This window comes from Lagenorhynchus albirostris, chromosome 15, assembly GCF_949774975.1.
Source record: "Lagenorhynchus albirostris chromosome 15, mLagAlb1.1, whole genome shotgun sequence".
Taxonomy (NCBI): Eukaryota; Metazoa; Chordata; class Mammalia; order Artiodactyla; family Delphinidae; genus Lagenorhynchus; species Lagenorhynchus albirostris.
The window spans coordinates 53,330,573-53,344,952 of NC_083109.1; the positions used below are offsets into that span (position 1 = coordinate 53,330,573).

The 14,380-nt window shown below is 54.7% G+C and overlaps 3 protein-coding genes across 12 annotated transcripts in view; 1 reads left to right on the plus strand and 2 right to left on the minus strand.

Moving 5' to 3' along the window:
- The first annotated feature begins 1,927 nt into the window (after nt 1-1,927).
- SMIM22 (small integral membrane protein 22) lies at nt 1,928-2,374 on the plus strand. Its single transcript, XM_060124796.1, has 3 exons — nt 1,928-2,063; nt 2,141-2,265; nt 2,333-2,374. The coding sequence occupies exons 1-3, from the start codon at nt 1,928-1,930 to the stop codon at nt 2,372-2,374; spliced, it is 303 nt and encodes a 100-aa protein (XP_059980779.1).
- A 370-nt stretch (nt 2,375-2,744) lies between these two features.
- Nucleotides 2,745-9,214, minus strand: ROGDI (rogdi atypical leucine zipper). Of its 6 annotated transcripts, none has more exons than XM_060124953.1 (11): nt 9,070-9,214; nt 8,575-8,646; nt 7,811-7,893; nt 7,532-7,581; nt 6,728-6,808; nt 5,854-5,949; nt 4,525-4,623; nt 4,036-4,149; nt 3,911-3,960; nt 3,672-3,798; nt 2,745-3,516 (listed from the first exon to the last, which is right to left on the minus strand). In XM_060124953.1, exons 5-11 carry the CDS (start codon nt 6,791-6,793, stop codon nt 3,232-3,234), a joined length of 837 nt encoding a protein of 278 aa, XP_059980936.1. In that variant the 5' UTR covers nt 6,794-6,808; nt 7,532-7,581; nt 7,811-7,893; nt 8,575-8,646; nt 9,070-9,214; the 3' UTR covers nt 2,745-3,231. The 6 variants fall into 6 exon arrangements, with proteins under 6 accessions (XP_059980936.1, XP_059980933.1, XP_059980935.1 ...); XM_060124950.1 differs by lacking the exon at nt 9,070-9,214 and adding an exon at nt 8,718-9,053 and having other exon boundaries at nt 7,532-7,586; XM_060124952.1 differs by lacking the exon at nt 9,070-9,214 and adding an exon at nt 8,718-8,860 and having other exon boundaries at nt 2,745-3,362; nt 7,532-7,586.
- A 97-nt stretch (nt 9,215-9,311) lies between these two features.
- The window catches only part of GLYR1 (glyoxylate reductase 1 homolog), a 36,451-nt gene continuing 31,382 nt past the window's right edge, over nt 9,312-14,380 (minus strand). For 2 of the 5 annotated variants that reach the window (XM_060124949.1, XM_060124945.1), the window contains exon 16: nt 9,312-11,526. In XM_060124949.1, coding sequence (XP_059980932.1) covers nt 11,452-11,526 — 75 coding nt within the window. In that variant the 3' untranslated portion in view covers nt 9,312-11,451. Of the gene's footprint in view, nt 14,368-14,380 lie in introns of all 5 variants that reach the window. The other 3 variants (XM_060124947.1, XM_060124946.1, XM_060124948.1) reach the window with 2 other exon arrangements.

Genomic DNA, 14,380 nt, shown 5'->3' on the forward strand with positions numbered 1-14,380 from the left:
GGGACACAGGTTCGATCCCTGGTCCGGGAAGATCTCACTTACCGTGGAGCAACTAAGCCCGTGCGCCACAACTACTGAGCCCGTGCTCTAGAGCCCGCAAGCCACGACTGCTAAGCCCGAGCGCCACAACTACTGAAGCCAGCGTGCCTAGAGCCCGTGCTCTACAACAAGAGAAGCCACCACAATGAGAAGCCCACGTACCGCAACGAAGAGTAGCCCCCGCTTGCTGCAACTGGAGAAAGCCTGCGCGCAGCAGCGAAAACCCAACGCAGCCAAAAATAAATAAATTAAATAAATTAAAAGAAAAAAAAAGAAAGCTGAGGAATTGATTCTCCCCTAGGACTTTCAGGAGGAACACAGCCCTGCCCACTCATTTTAGACTCTGACCTTCAGAACTGTAAGATAATAAACTTGAATTGTTTTAAGCCACTAAGTTTATGGTAGTATGTTATAGCAAGAACAGGAAATGAATACATGTGTGACCTGAGCTAGTTGCTGAACTTCTCAATGCCTCAGTTTTCACATCTGTAAAATGGGAATAGCAATAATACCCACTTTAGGATTTCCATGAGGAATACATTAGGTACACGCATCCTTCAGGGATATTGTGGGTCCAGTTCCAGACCACCACAATAAAGCGAATATTGCAAAAAAGCGAGTCACACAGCTTTCCCAGTGCATGTAAAGTTGTTTACACTATATTGTAGTCTATGAAGTGGGCAATAGCATTGTGTCTAAAAAAGACAACGTACGTACCTTGACTAAAAATTAGTTTGCTAAAAAATGCCAAAATAATTACAATGATAACATCAAAAATCACCCCTCACAGATTGCCGTAACAGATATAATAAAAATGAAAAAGTTTCCAAATGCTGTTGGAAAATGGTACCGACAGACTTGCTCAACTCAAGGTTCCACAAACCTTAAATTTATCAAAAATGCAACATCTGTGAAGTGCAGTAAAGTGTGCCTGTATAGCGTCAGGCACAGAGCCTAACATTAGCCAACATGTTTTCCCAGCGAGACCGTAAGCCCCACAAGGATAAGAAGGTGTGTCCACCTGATTTACAGCAGGTCCCCAGGGCCTAGCAGGCCTGGCCCCTGCTCTGGGGGTAAGGGGGGAGGCGAGACAGCTCCAGGTGCCGTGTCAGGGGCCCTGGGCTCCAAGTTCTGGGGAGAGAGCTCATTTGAGCGACCATAACCATCGTCTCACAAGCATCACTGTGAGGATTAGAATAGAGAAGGACCCCAAAGGCTGCTGCTGCTGCGCTGCCAGGCACACAGTCGCTGCCCAGGCAAGGGCGGTGGAACAGAAACATCTTCTCCCTCCCCTCCCTCCCTCCCCTCCTTTCTTTTTCACCTCCCTTCCTCCTTCCAACCTGCCACCATTTTTCTTCTGTCTTTTTTTCATTCATGAAGGCAACAGCGGCTGAGTGTCTGCTGTGTTCCAGGTTGGCTGTCTGGTCTATTGAGAAAAATCTCTGGAATGAAGAGGCCGAGAGGCCTGTGGGCTCCTCCTTCCGTGCTGCACCTGCTGACTCACCTGAGCTCAGTCGGTGCCCCCATGGGCCCTGGGGGACTGGTGGGGGGCGGGGCTGGTTGCCAAGGCCTCAGGTGATGTGGACCCGGAAGCAGGAAGTAGTCTGTATTCCCAGGACCTAGCACCTGCTTGGCTGGGAGATCTCCAAGGCAGGTGGGGGCCCAGGGGTGGGGTTGCTGGGGGGAGTGGGCAGGGAGGAGCTTGCTCAGGCCAGGGCCAGGAGAGAAGTGGAAGAGAGGCTGGGGTAGGGGCTGGGGCCAAGAGGGGTGGTGTGGGAGGGCAGGGCCAGGGCTGCAGTGCAGGGGGGCAGGGATGCGGCAGCCCCAGGATTCTGAGGTGGCCCTCTGGGGGGCTGGAGCAGGCGGTGCCCAGGACCATCCAGATGAGATGGCCTTGTTAACGGAGGATGTGGAGCAGGAGCTGAGCGCCACAGCCCAGCAAGTGCTGGGGAAACTGTGGAGCCACCAGCTGTTCCAGTCCGAGTGGGACACCGGTGCCTTCATCATCTTCCTCGTCTTCCTCGGTGAGTGTGGCTTGGCCTCTGGCCCCCGGCAGCCTCCCAGGCCGAGGGCCATATCTGGATACCCATCCTGCCCACAGGCGTCGTGGCGCTCCTGCTGCTGGTCGTCTGCATCCATTGCTGCTGCTGTGGCTGCTGCCAAAGCCACTCCTCCAGGTCCCGGAAGGTGAGCCCGGAGCACCAGGGCCAGGCAGAGAAGGTGGCGGTGGGGTGGGGTGGGGCGGGCCGGGGGCCGAGGAGTGAAGCCACCAGCCCGTGTGCCTCTCTTGCAGAAACACGCCGGGGGATTTGATAACCTTGCCCTGGAGCCTTAATGCGGAGAGTTCTTGCTCCCCTGCCTTTGTCCTGCTGGGCAGCAATAACAATGCCTCGTTCAGCCAAAGCCTGAGTCTGGAGTGTATTCCGAGCCTCCTGTCACGGTGGGCAGTGTAGGCCCCCACTGCTTCATCCAGATGCCCCCTGTGTCCCTCACAACCTTCAGATGGCATGACTGTCACCAGGAGACCTCGGGTGATGTGCTGCAGCCACCGAGCGGCTGCCCATTCACCATCCCATTCGGCCCCTTGGAGGCCAGGGGTTCAGTCACTGGGTACTCGGCCCAGCTCCTGACTATCAGGGACCCCTGGCCAGGTCCCTACTCAGACAGACAGACAGACAGACAGACAGACAGACAGACAGAAGGGCTCCAGGCAAAGTCGGATGATCTTTATTTCTTGAAGGCCCTGCCAGGGTTGCCAAGCGAACACAGTCAAGGGCACTACAGCTCATGGTGGGCAGCTTCTGTCCTCCTTCCCCAACTCAGAGCTTAGGGCCACCACCCACTCCTCAGGCTCCAGTGGGAGGGGGTGTGTGGCTGCCCCTTGCCATCCTGGAGGACAGGCTGCGAAGAGGGGAGGAAGGAGAGCCCTGGGCCTGGCCCCAGCCTGAGTCCAGAGGTTCCTGCCTTGGGGCGAGGGCAGGGCTTGGACTATAGGCTACCTTGAAGCTCCGCCTTCCTGACCTCCCCCATTCAAAACAAAAAGCACGCCAGTGTCACTTCCTCCCAGTGGGTCCAGTGTTCAGTCCCATCTGTGCAGATGTGACAGGCAGGGCAGGGTGAAGAGGGAAATAAATAGCCCGCAGTGCCGAGCTCTGGTCGGCACTTTGTGTGTGTGGGTGCGTGCGTGTGTGTTTATGTGTGTGTGTGTGTGGGGGGGGGGGGGGACAGGGACTCCCTGGGCAGGGGCCATTCCCAGGGGGACAGGCTCTTGGGCGCTCTGTTCAGAAAGGCCTGTAGCTCCAGTAGCTGGAGAACACAGAGATCTGGGGAAGGAGGGAGATGGGGGGACATGGTGAGTGGTGGTGCTAGGGGATCTGGCCCCTGCTGCACCCTCTGTGACCCAGGTGAGATTTGAAGGTCATCCAAGGGCCATGTGTCAGGAAGAGGATACTGTTGCCAAGCAACACCATGGCCCACCTGTTTGGGGTGTGCAGAGGGTACGACAGATCTTAAGATTAGGGGGCCCTTTAGAGGTGTGCCGCCCCAAAAAAGAACGGGCTAAACAACCTGCTGTTTGGCTGGCCTAATCTGCGTGAGGCCCAGCCCGGCCCTGACCGCCCCCATGTCCCTACCTTATCCTTGAGCTGCTGGCAGAGCTGCAGGGAGACGGTGAAGAAGACGAGGGCATCGTTCAGCCATGGGATCACACACTCCACCTTGTGCACGTGGCTCACCTCCAGACGCTGTGCACCCCACTCGCTGCGAGGAGATGGGAGGGTCCCTGAGGGCAGTTCAGCCGGCCAGGACCCCATCCCCTGAGGTGCAGACGGGCGAGGGCGCTCCAGGTACCCCTCCCAGGCAGGGTACTTACAACATGGCCCCAGGGCTGTGAAGCACGGCACCTCCAGCTGGGCGGAAGTTCTAGGCAGAAGAACATCAGACTGGGTCAGGCCTGGGGCCTAGGGTGGGCAGGGATGGGGTGGGTGGGGTGCTTACCTTGGTGGAATTGGGCTGCAGGGCATGCAGCTGGTACACGGTGAGGCAGAGCTTGTTGAGGCTGATGTAGACGTTGACCAGCAGGTCGGAAGGCAGGGCGGGGGCGAACATCCGCTGTGGGGAGGGGGGCCGGGCAGGCAAGGGGGATGAGGGCTGAGCAGGCACATCTCACGCCCGCCCCTCCAACCACCCCGGGGACTCCCAGTCCCATCCCATGGACTGGGGCTTCCAGTGTCTTCTCAGGTACCACAGATAGCTTCCTGCACCACTGGGCTTGGGACCCACTGATCCAGATCAGGGGGGTACATATCTGGGGGATGCAGAATGGAAGCCAAGGACCCCATCCCAGAAAACTGCACATAGGACTCTGTCGACAATTTGGGGCTTGCAGGACCTCCTGGCACCCCTGTGTCCCTCCCGGGCGCAAGCTGGGCCCCTCTGTGGGGACCGCCTCTCCTGGAGCAGGGGCCGGCCTGAGGCACCACTGACCGTGAGGCCGCTGGCAGCGATCTCAGGCAGAGTGAGGGTAGCTGGAGTGGTGAGCCGGTTTCGGGCTCTGGTCAGCTGCAGCATCACGGCATCCATCAGCTGGGGGAAGGGGGCTGGTCACAGCCGCTGTGAGGGCAGCGGGGCCTGGTCCTGATCCCCTCCCCCTCCCCACCCCTGTGTCAGTAGCAACAAAATTATGGTAGCTCCTAGCTCCTTCCATGGAGGTCACAGTCTCAAGGCCTGAACCCCTGCAGCACGGGGCTTGTTAAAGATGCAGGTAATTGGGCTCCAGCTGGGGGTCGGGGGCAGGACAGAAGGTTCTACTGCATGGGATCCTGGGTATTGGTCCAATGGGGAATAGAAGATACCAGAAGTTAGTCCCAGGGGCGTGGTGGATGAGGGTACAGGCAATGAAGGAGCTTAGAAGAAGGGACTCTAATTCAGCTTGGGTGCAAGGGGCCACGGAGGGCTTCCTCAAGGAAGAATTGGGATGGCTAAGTTGAGGCCTTATGGTGGACACCAGCCCCATTTTCAAAGGTGAGGAAACTGAGGCTCCAAAGGGTTAATGTCACACAGCTAGGGAACGGTGGAACCATCTGCACTCATCCCTTCCCTCTGTCAAGGAGCAAAGCTTTGGCTCGAACTCAGAGCCCCAGTTTCCACTGCTTCCAGCCATTCATCCAGCTGTTGCCATGGTGCTGGGGTCACCTGGCTCCAGGGAAAGGCACAATTACTGGGTGGAGGCATGGGGGCTGCACATTACACCCCAGAGAGTGGTCACAGTTCTGAGAAAGACCTTAGTCCATCTGGTTTCAAATTTTCATGAGGTCCAGAGAGGATAGGTGAACCACCTGAGGACACACAGCAAGTCAGGGGCAGAGCTAAAGCATGAACTCAAGGCATCTGAGCTCATCTTGTCTCCACACCACATGAATTCACTTTGTTAATTACAAAAGTTTTTCTGTTGCTGATACTAAAACCTGTAGCTACTGTTTACCAAGCGTTTACTAGAGGCCACTTTACCTGCATCATCACGATTGGCAGTCACTACAGCTTGTCCCCCTTTTACAGGTGAGGCTACTGAGGCACAGAATAGCTAAGTGAGTGACTTGAGGTTGCACAGCTCATAGTGGGGGCCCTGGGATCAGAGCCCAGGGCTGTTTCTGGAGCCTGGGCTGTGAGCCTTTCAACTGTGGCTGGATGGACATGTATACACTGAGAGGTGAAGGGTCAACCATTGGCTACACCTGAGAATGTGGGGGCAGAGCTCTCCAGGGGCCCAGTCAGAGGTCAGGGAACCTGGCTCTCCCATCCCTACGGGCAGCTCACCTTGAGGACCTCTGCTCCTGTCCTGAACTGGTAGCTCTCCTCCCGGTTGGCAAGGAGGTAAATGGCTTGGCTCACGTGGTTCCTGGCGTCCTGGATCTAAAAACAGCACCCAATGAGCAGTTAGTGGGCTGGGCCTCGGCAGGGAGAGAAGCCAGCTTCACAGCAGCCACGTCCCTGGGGGCCCCAGCCTACGGACCCCCACCCTGAGGGCCTATCCTCCTAGGAGGGGCAGGGTGGGTGCCGCCTTCGGGCCAGGCCCTGGCTGGATGCTGTGAGTCAGGCTTGGTCCCTGGCCTCATGTGGCTCACTTTCCAAAGGAGGACAGAGGATAATAGAGTAAAGGCACAAGGTAACAGACGGTGCAACTTGCACAAGGAAACAAACAGGGTGATGAGCGCGGTGAGGGAGAGGCTCCAGGGAAGCGACTCTTGAGCTGACACTCGTGTGATGAGAAAAGCTGAGGGAGTGGACTCCGGGCAGAGGGACAAGCCCGAGCAAAGGCCCTGAGGTGGAAACAGCTGGTGGCCAGTGAGAGGAGAGAAGGAGGGGACAGAAACAAGGCCCAATCACATAGGTGCTGTTAGGAAGCATGGACTTGGTCTCCAAGAGCCAGGGGAAGCCCCTGGAAGCTCTGGGCAGGGAGTGACTTGTTCAGGGTATCCCTGTAGTTCCCGCTGGGCTGGGGGCCTACACATAGGACAGGCTAGGAGACCAGGCACTGCCCACCACAGCTGTGCTGCTAGGAAACACCTTCCCAAGCCTGCTGTGGCTGCAGGTCCCCACAGTGGCCAGCCCAGGAGGCCTCAGCGCTGCAAGGGGCTGCCCCTGCCTGCCCTTGTGCCCCTGAGTCGTGGCTGGGGAAGGGCCCGGTTACCTGCTGCAGCTTCCACTGCTTGTCCTCCCTGAAGGCAAAGTGCAGCAGCTGGTTGTTCCTGGGCATCTTCAGGTTCACGTCCTGATGGGCAAGAGCAGGATAAGCTGGGCAGAAGGATGCCCTCCTGCTTTTGGCCACTCTGAGCCCTTGAGCCGGGGGCAGAAATGGGGTGTGTATGGTGGTTCAGGCCACAGCCACTACATGGGGCAGAGGGCCTCTCAACACCCTGGCCATTTGGGGAGTGAACAGGGAGGTCAGGAAACGAACTCAGGCCCAAGAGGAACCACGAGAAGTGAAAGGGAAAAGAGCCAAGAAAGGGGAAGGCGGCTTCGTCTGGGAGGAAGCGTGTAGTTGTGGGCAAACGGAAAACATGTGTACATGCCAAGTGACGGAACGCCCACCCGAGGAGAGGGACCTTCCTCCAGGCCTTGGTACCTGCCACAGGGTCAAGTGCAGCTGGAGCTCAGATGTTGGCTGATTGCACTTTGATCTGGGGCCAGCCTAATCCTGCCAATGCCCATGCTTCCTGGGGCCCAGAATCCAGGTAGGGCCAGGTAGCGCTGTGTGCAAAGCATTCCTCCCCCCTTCCTGCACCTGTCACTGAAGCCACACACCAATCTCATGAGCGGGTTAGGGAGGGTGTCATTTTACAAACGAGGAAACTGAGGCCCAGAGAGGTCAAGGATCCTGCCCAGAGTCACACAGCTGGCTGGCGGCAGAGCTGGGATAAGCAGGAGGCCCCTACGCTCTTCCCCACTGGGTCCTGTGGCAGCATGGGAAGGGGAGAGGGGCCGGGAGACTCACCGCCTGGCTCAGTGCATCCCCTTGCAGAGTCAGCACGCCCTTCACCTGGTCTGTGCTACAACACGTGGGAGTCAGAGCAGCGCCTGCGGCTGCCCCTCCCACCACCCCATCCTCCCAACAGGCCGTCCCTGGCTGTCACAGGATGGTCCAGCCCGTCCCACTGCATATCCTCTGGACGTTGGAGCTGAAATCAGTCTGCAGGGCAGGGCTGTGCCACCTGTCCTAGAGGGTATCCCAACCCCTCCCCAAGAACCCACCCCCAACCCAGCCCAAGCTCACCCACAGCTGCCCAGGATGAAGTTCTCCTGCTTTGTGAAGCCCTCGGTGCCTGAGCCCGGCAGAGTAAAGCGGAGAGAGGCCTCCTGCAGAGGGGAGTTGGGGTAGAGCTCACCCACTCCAGCCTAGCCATGTGTCCAGGAGCCCCACTCCCAGGGCCCCTCCCCCACAGCCTGAGTTTCAGGTCCTACCTGAGCCAATACCTGCTCCTTCCACACTCCCTGGGAGCTTACTGTGTGCCCAACCCGGGGGAGAGAACCGAGAGATACCCTCCCGGCTTGGGTAAGGTTTGGAAGTGAGGAGCAAAGTCAGGGGAGACAGTAGTCATGGCAACCTACAATTTTGGCTTTACCAGGCACTGCCTGGACATTTTTTTGTGATTCTATTGGCTTTATTTTATCACAACAGCCCTGAGGCCGGTACTAGTATCTTCTTTTGGCAAAGGGGAGGCCCAGAGAGATCGAGTACTTGGCTGAGGTCAAAATGCTGGGTCCTTCAGATCTGAGGTTAAATGTCAATTCCAAAGGAGGCCTTCCCCGACCCCCGGGGCCGCGCTCACGGGGCTGCTTGTGGAATTGGGTAATTATCTGCTACTGCTTGCCTCCCGGCTAGACTCTTAAGTCCTCTGAGGGCAGGGCCTGGTCTGAATACCGCGCGTTGCGTACACAGTCGGCGCTCGGGCGGCAGCCGCGGGAGGCCGGGGAAGGAGACGCGCTGGGGGAGGGTAGGGAGGGTGGGCGCCCGCACAGGCCCTCAAGGCGCGTTACCTTGAGGATGTCCTGCAGCTGCCTCAGCACGGCGTGCACCTCGTCGTGCAATAGCCAGCGAAACTCCTCCTCCTGCGGGGACAGGCCCGTAGTCAGCCGCCCGGGACCGCCGACCCCCGCCCCACCCCGCCCGCGAGCCTCACCAGCACCGCCCGCTCCGCCGCCGTAGCTGCCATCACGGTCGCCATCACCGCCGCTCGCTGCCCAGCGACCGTCACCGGCCCGCCGTCCGCTCGCCGCTCAGTCCTCCGTCGCGCCCGGGCCCACCCCCCGCCGCCGATTGGCTGCGCGGGCGCCCGCCCCGCCTCCAGCTCGCGACGCTGTGAGCGCCCCGGAACCCGCCTGCTCCGGCTCGCCCGGCACACCGCCCGCACCAACCGCGGGCGCTGAGCACTCCGGCGCCGTATCCATCGCTACTGTCGGGCCGGAGCGCCGGGGACGCTCGTCCCGCCCCTTCTCGGCCCTGATAGGGCGCCCTGCTCCGCGCACACTCACCGATTGGCCGGCCCGATAGCTTGCTCTCGCCGCGCCCGGCGATTGGCCGACGGGGAACCTTGTTTCCGCCCGATCTCGCCTCCGGCCCACTAGTTCCGTCGGTCCGGGAGGGACTAACGCGCGGACCCTACAGTCCCGTCGCCGTGCTGAAGGGGCCGCCGCTCCGCTCCACGCCGGGCCCTACCCCTCCCACCACCGCACGGCGCTCGATGTCTGGGCGCAGACCACCGCCAAGGTCACAGTTGTGTTAACAAGAAACGTTTTTATTTTGCTTGCAGTAGCTTTTTGTTAATTGCACAAAATCATGTTTTATTTTTGCCATTTAAACATTATCACACAATCCTATTCTGAAAGACAAATGTTCATTAAAAACAAAGCAAAAATAAAAATTCACAACCTTAATTACCTAGAAGATTTGTCATTTAAAGGAGGTTTAAAGGAAAAAAAAAGGGTGGTGGAGGAGGGGCTTTCTTACAAGCTTTTTCACAAGTGTCACATTTTTTCCTTAAAAGGGAAGGATTTCAAAACAAAGGTGAAATAGCTTAAACAAATATTCATAAAAAGGAACTTTACAGAATTGTCAACAATATTAAGACAACATTGACTAACCAGTTTCATTACAGCATCTTCCCCCACCCCCACCCCCTAGTGTCCGGCTAGGACTAGAACAGGCTTTGTGTTCAGACAGAAAAGAATTCAAAATCCCAGTGAAATTAACAACTGTGCCAAAAACCACGGGCATCTCCCCTGCCCTCCACCCATGTCTTCTGAGATCCCCTGACCTGGGTTCTGATCAGTGGAAAAGGGCCAAGGCTGTGAGGGGGAGGGGCCCCACACCAGCGTGGCCACCTCATTGTTTATCATCACATATTCACTATAATTGCTGACCTTCTGCGGTGTGACTTTGGAAAATCCAACCCATGCAGAGGGAGAAAACACTGACATCCTTTAGGTAACTTCTCCTTGTTCTTATGCCACATTCCAAGCCCCTCTGGTCCCCTATCCAAGGAGAAATGCTAGGGTCTCGAGGATGTCTTAGATCTGCCTCTGAGGGTCAGGTAGCTCTGGTTCAGTCAGGCCTAGTTCTCCTCTTCCCTCCCAACAGACCCCAGGACCCTGAAAGCACCGAAGACCAAGCTGCTGGCTGAAGTGCAGACACTCATTCCTGTTTCAAGAGCTGAGCCTAAGAAATGGTCATCGTTGGTCAGGTTGGGTCTGGACCAAAGAAGGAAGAGACAGAAAGCAATACTGTCTCCATGAGAAGAAAAGGGGGAGGGGAGGAGAATGGAGAGAGGTGGGCATGCAGGGAACTTGTGCAGGGATGGGCTGGAGAAGGTGGGACTGCTGTGAGGGGATGTGGGTCAGAGTGGCTCTTCAGAACCAGGTGAAGGGTCTGTGGCGTAATGGAAATAGGAAGGAACCCCATACCCCTCCCTCTTCAATCCTCAGTGCTGGCCCTCAGGACCCCCTTCCTGAGGACTGGAATGCAAATCCAAATACTACAACAGCCTGGTGAGGAGTGAGCACCCTTACACCAAAGCAAGGAAGTCTGATCCCAGCCCAGGCTCCACAGTGACGGTGACTTCCGGGCAGGTGCTGAACAGCAGTGAGGAGAGGGCTTCTGTGAAGCTCACCTAGGGGCGGGCTGTTTGCTGCTTTCCCTGGAAAGCCAGAGCCCTGTCTTCGCTTGACTCTGCCAATCCCTTTTCAGCTCACAAAGGCATTTATGGAGAGTTGGTTGCACATTGGTAGCTTAAACATGACAATCCTCATCAGCTGGTCACCTGAGGTTGGAGGGCCCATGGGACCCTCGGTTTACAGTCTGCTGGCTCATCTTGGCCCAGAGCCTCTCTCTGCGTGGGATCCAGTGGGGGACAGTGGACAGAACCACAGCCTCTTCGTTGTGAGGGAAGCAGTGGGAAAGCTTCCACTTCTCACTGCTGATTCTAGTTCCTCAGCTGGAAGGGGTTTGAGATAAGACAGCTTGGAAAAAGGGAAAAAAAAAAAAGCCAGGCAGCAGTTTCTGGGCAGCTTCTATCCTGGGGCGAGAGCCAGTATGGTGGGTTGTGTGTGTGTGTGTGTGTGTGTGTGTGTCTGTGTGTGTGTGTGTGTTTGTGTGTGTGAACACACAGCCACCTAGTCCAAGGCCGGTGCCCAGCTCAAGAGCTTTCCCACAGGCCAATCCTGCTGACACCCCTCCCCTCTCCAGGACCTCTAGGGGAGGAGCGACGCTGTGTGCTGTGCTGATGGCAAGTCTCAAAGTCTGTAAAAAAGAAGATGGAGACAGGTGGACTGGTCCAGAGTTAAGTCCCAGGACCCCAACTCCATGTGAGGAAGAGGGGGTCAGAGGGAAGATGGGGGGGTGGGGGTGGGGTCAAGGGCTTAGTGTATATAGGCTCGGTACACGGCAGACATGTCATTGTCAGACTGGTCCAGTGCCTTGGCTCTTTTGTACACCTGGAAAAAAACGACATGGGCTTAGTCTGGCCACAAAGCTGACTTACAGACACAGATCTGCTTCCGAGAGGCGGTTCTCGATGTGGTTAGGTAGGTAGGTTCTGGAGTCTAGGCTGTCTGGGCGTGACTCCTGGATCACCCACTGACTGGCCTAACCTTGGACAAAGTGCCTCAGTTTCTCTGTGTCTCCACCACTGCTTCTTGACTTTATGGAGAAGGTAACAGGGTTATTGTGAGGATTAATGGAGTGACGAATATAAAGGGCTCAGAGGCAGGGCTCAGCATTGTTAGTAGTTATAATCATGTTCCTTCCTGCTCCAAGGACTTCCCATGTTATTCTCTGGGCCACTGTCCCTGTCCTTCCCTCAGCATTGGCTGGCTCCTTCCCAATCAGCTCCAAGGCCTTTCCTGACCATCCCATTTGAAGCAGCAGCTGCACCACTTTACCCAGCCACCTCCATCCCTTTACTCTGTTCCACTTTATTCATAATTCTAACCTTCTGCAATTCTTACTTGTTTAAACATTTATGTGCTTACTTTGTGCCTCCTTCCATTAAAATGTAAGCTCCATAAGGAAAAGAAGGGGCTGCACCCTGTGTCCCCAGAGCCTAGCATGGTGCTTGGCAATTAACAGCCACCCTAAAGGTACTAGACGAATATGAAAGAGTGTGAGAAAAATTAAAAAGCCATCATTTAACAAGGGCAGCACAACATCCAGTCATGTTGAAAAAATGCAGCTGGACACAGGTTCCTCCCACACAGTTGGCTGCCTGCATTTTTTTCTTTTTCTAAACATGATGTCCACTACAGCTCAGGTGTAGCTGTCAACTCAGAATGAAGACTAAATAAAGACCTTTTGAGATAAATGAGAACTAATCATTGCCAGCAAACCTGCATTCAGGAAATGCTAAAGCAAGTTCTTCCAGCTGAAAGGAAAACAATACCAGAGAGAAATTCAATTCTTCAGAAAGGAAAGGAAAGTACTGGAAATGGTAAATTAGAGAAATATGAACTTATTTTTTCTCTGAATTTCTTTAAAATACATATGACTACTTAAAGCAAGACATTCTGACAATGGTGGGTTTAAAACAAAGACAAATGTAACACATAGGACATCTGTACTCTAAAGCAGGGGTTCTCAACCCGGGATCATTTTGCTCCCCACCTGGAGTGACATTTGGTAATGTCTGGAGACACCTTCTATGAACTGAGGGGGTGCAACCGGCATCTAGTGGGTAGAGGACAGGAATGCTGCTAAACACCCTGCAGTGCACTGGAGAGCACCCACATCAAAACGTCAATAGTGCCCAGGTTGAGAAACCCTGCCTTAGAAGATGAGGGAGGGAGAGGTAAATGGATCTACATTTTATGTAAAGAGGTCTAATCTAGGATGTGAAATTAAGGATGTGTATAGCAATCCTTAGAGCAAAGACAAAAATGATGCACTGTTAAAAAGCCAACAGATAAAATGGAATTAAAAATATATATATTTATTTATTTGGCTGCGCTGGGTCTTAGTTGTGGCACACAGGATCTCGGGATCTTCACTGTGGCATGTGGGATCTAGTTCCCTGACCAGGGATTGAACCCGGGCCTCCTGCATTGGGAGGGCGGAGTCTTAACCACTGGACCGCAAGGGAAGTCCCAATAAAATGGAATTCTAAAATATATTCAAATATCCCAAAAAAGGGATATCCCAAAAGAAAGGAGGAACAGACAAACAAAAGCCAGAGTGGACAAATGGCAATCAAATGATAAAAGAGTAGCTCTAAATCCAACCACATATCAACAGACTTCAAGACAAAGATTAAATGTTAATGGACCAGTTAACCTCAAGATCCTGAACTCCAAACAGTGGCCAGAAAGTGCCGTGCTCCATCAAGAAATTAACCAAAATGTCTGTTTCCAAGCCAACGAATCCTGTAGTCAAGGGAGAGGCAAGTGGAAATCACCTCACAGAGAAGTGCTCCCAACACAAGCCACCATGGAACCCTTCAGAAGTAACCACAGTTACAAACTCATCAACGAAAAATTATACAACACACGAGGAATTCCACTACCAAGAGAGAACCTGAAGGTAAGAAAGGAGGAACCTGAAATTGTACTTCAAACTGGAAGAGTGAAACAAGTACTCTGAGATGTTCAGACACATGAAGGAAGGACAGAGACACAGAATTCAAGGACAGAAGATTATAAACTATGAAAAGGCAGGTCTGAAAAGAACAGCACTGTGTATTTATTTATTTATTTATTTATTTTTGGCTGCACTGTGCGGCTTGCAGGATCTTAGTTCCCCAACCAGGGATGGAACCTGGGACTCCAGCAGTGGAAGCAAGGAGTCCTAACCACTGGACAGCCAGGGAATTCCCCAGTACTGTGTATTTTTACTTCTTCTTTGTCTCTATAGAAGCTACTTGAAACCTCTATTTAACTTGAATAAAAATGCATATAGTTTATAGCACTTGGAAGACAGAGTCTCTAAAATAAATGAATCTGTGTGATTCATGTATGTACGTGTTTCACAAAATGTAGATTTTAAAAAATTTATTTTATTATGTTTTGGCTGCGTTGGGTCTTCGTTGCTGTGCGCGGGCTTTTCTCTGGCTGCGGCGAGCAGGGACAACTCTTCATTGTGGTGCGCGGGCTTCTCATTGCGGTGGCTTCTCTTATTGCAGAGCACAGGCTCTAGGCTTGCGGGCTTCAGTAGTTGTGGCTCGCAGGCTCTAGAGCACAGGCTCAGTAGTTGTGGCGCACGGGCTTAGAGGCTCCGCGGCATGTGGGATCTTCCCGGACCAGGGCTCGAACCTGTGTCCCCTGCATTGGCAGGCAGATTCTTAACAACTGCACCACCAGG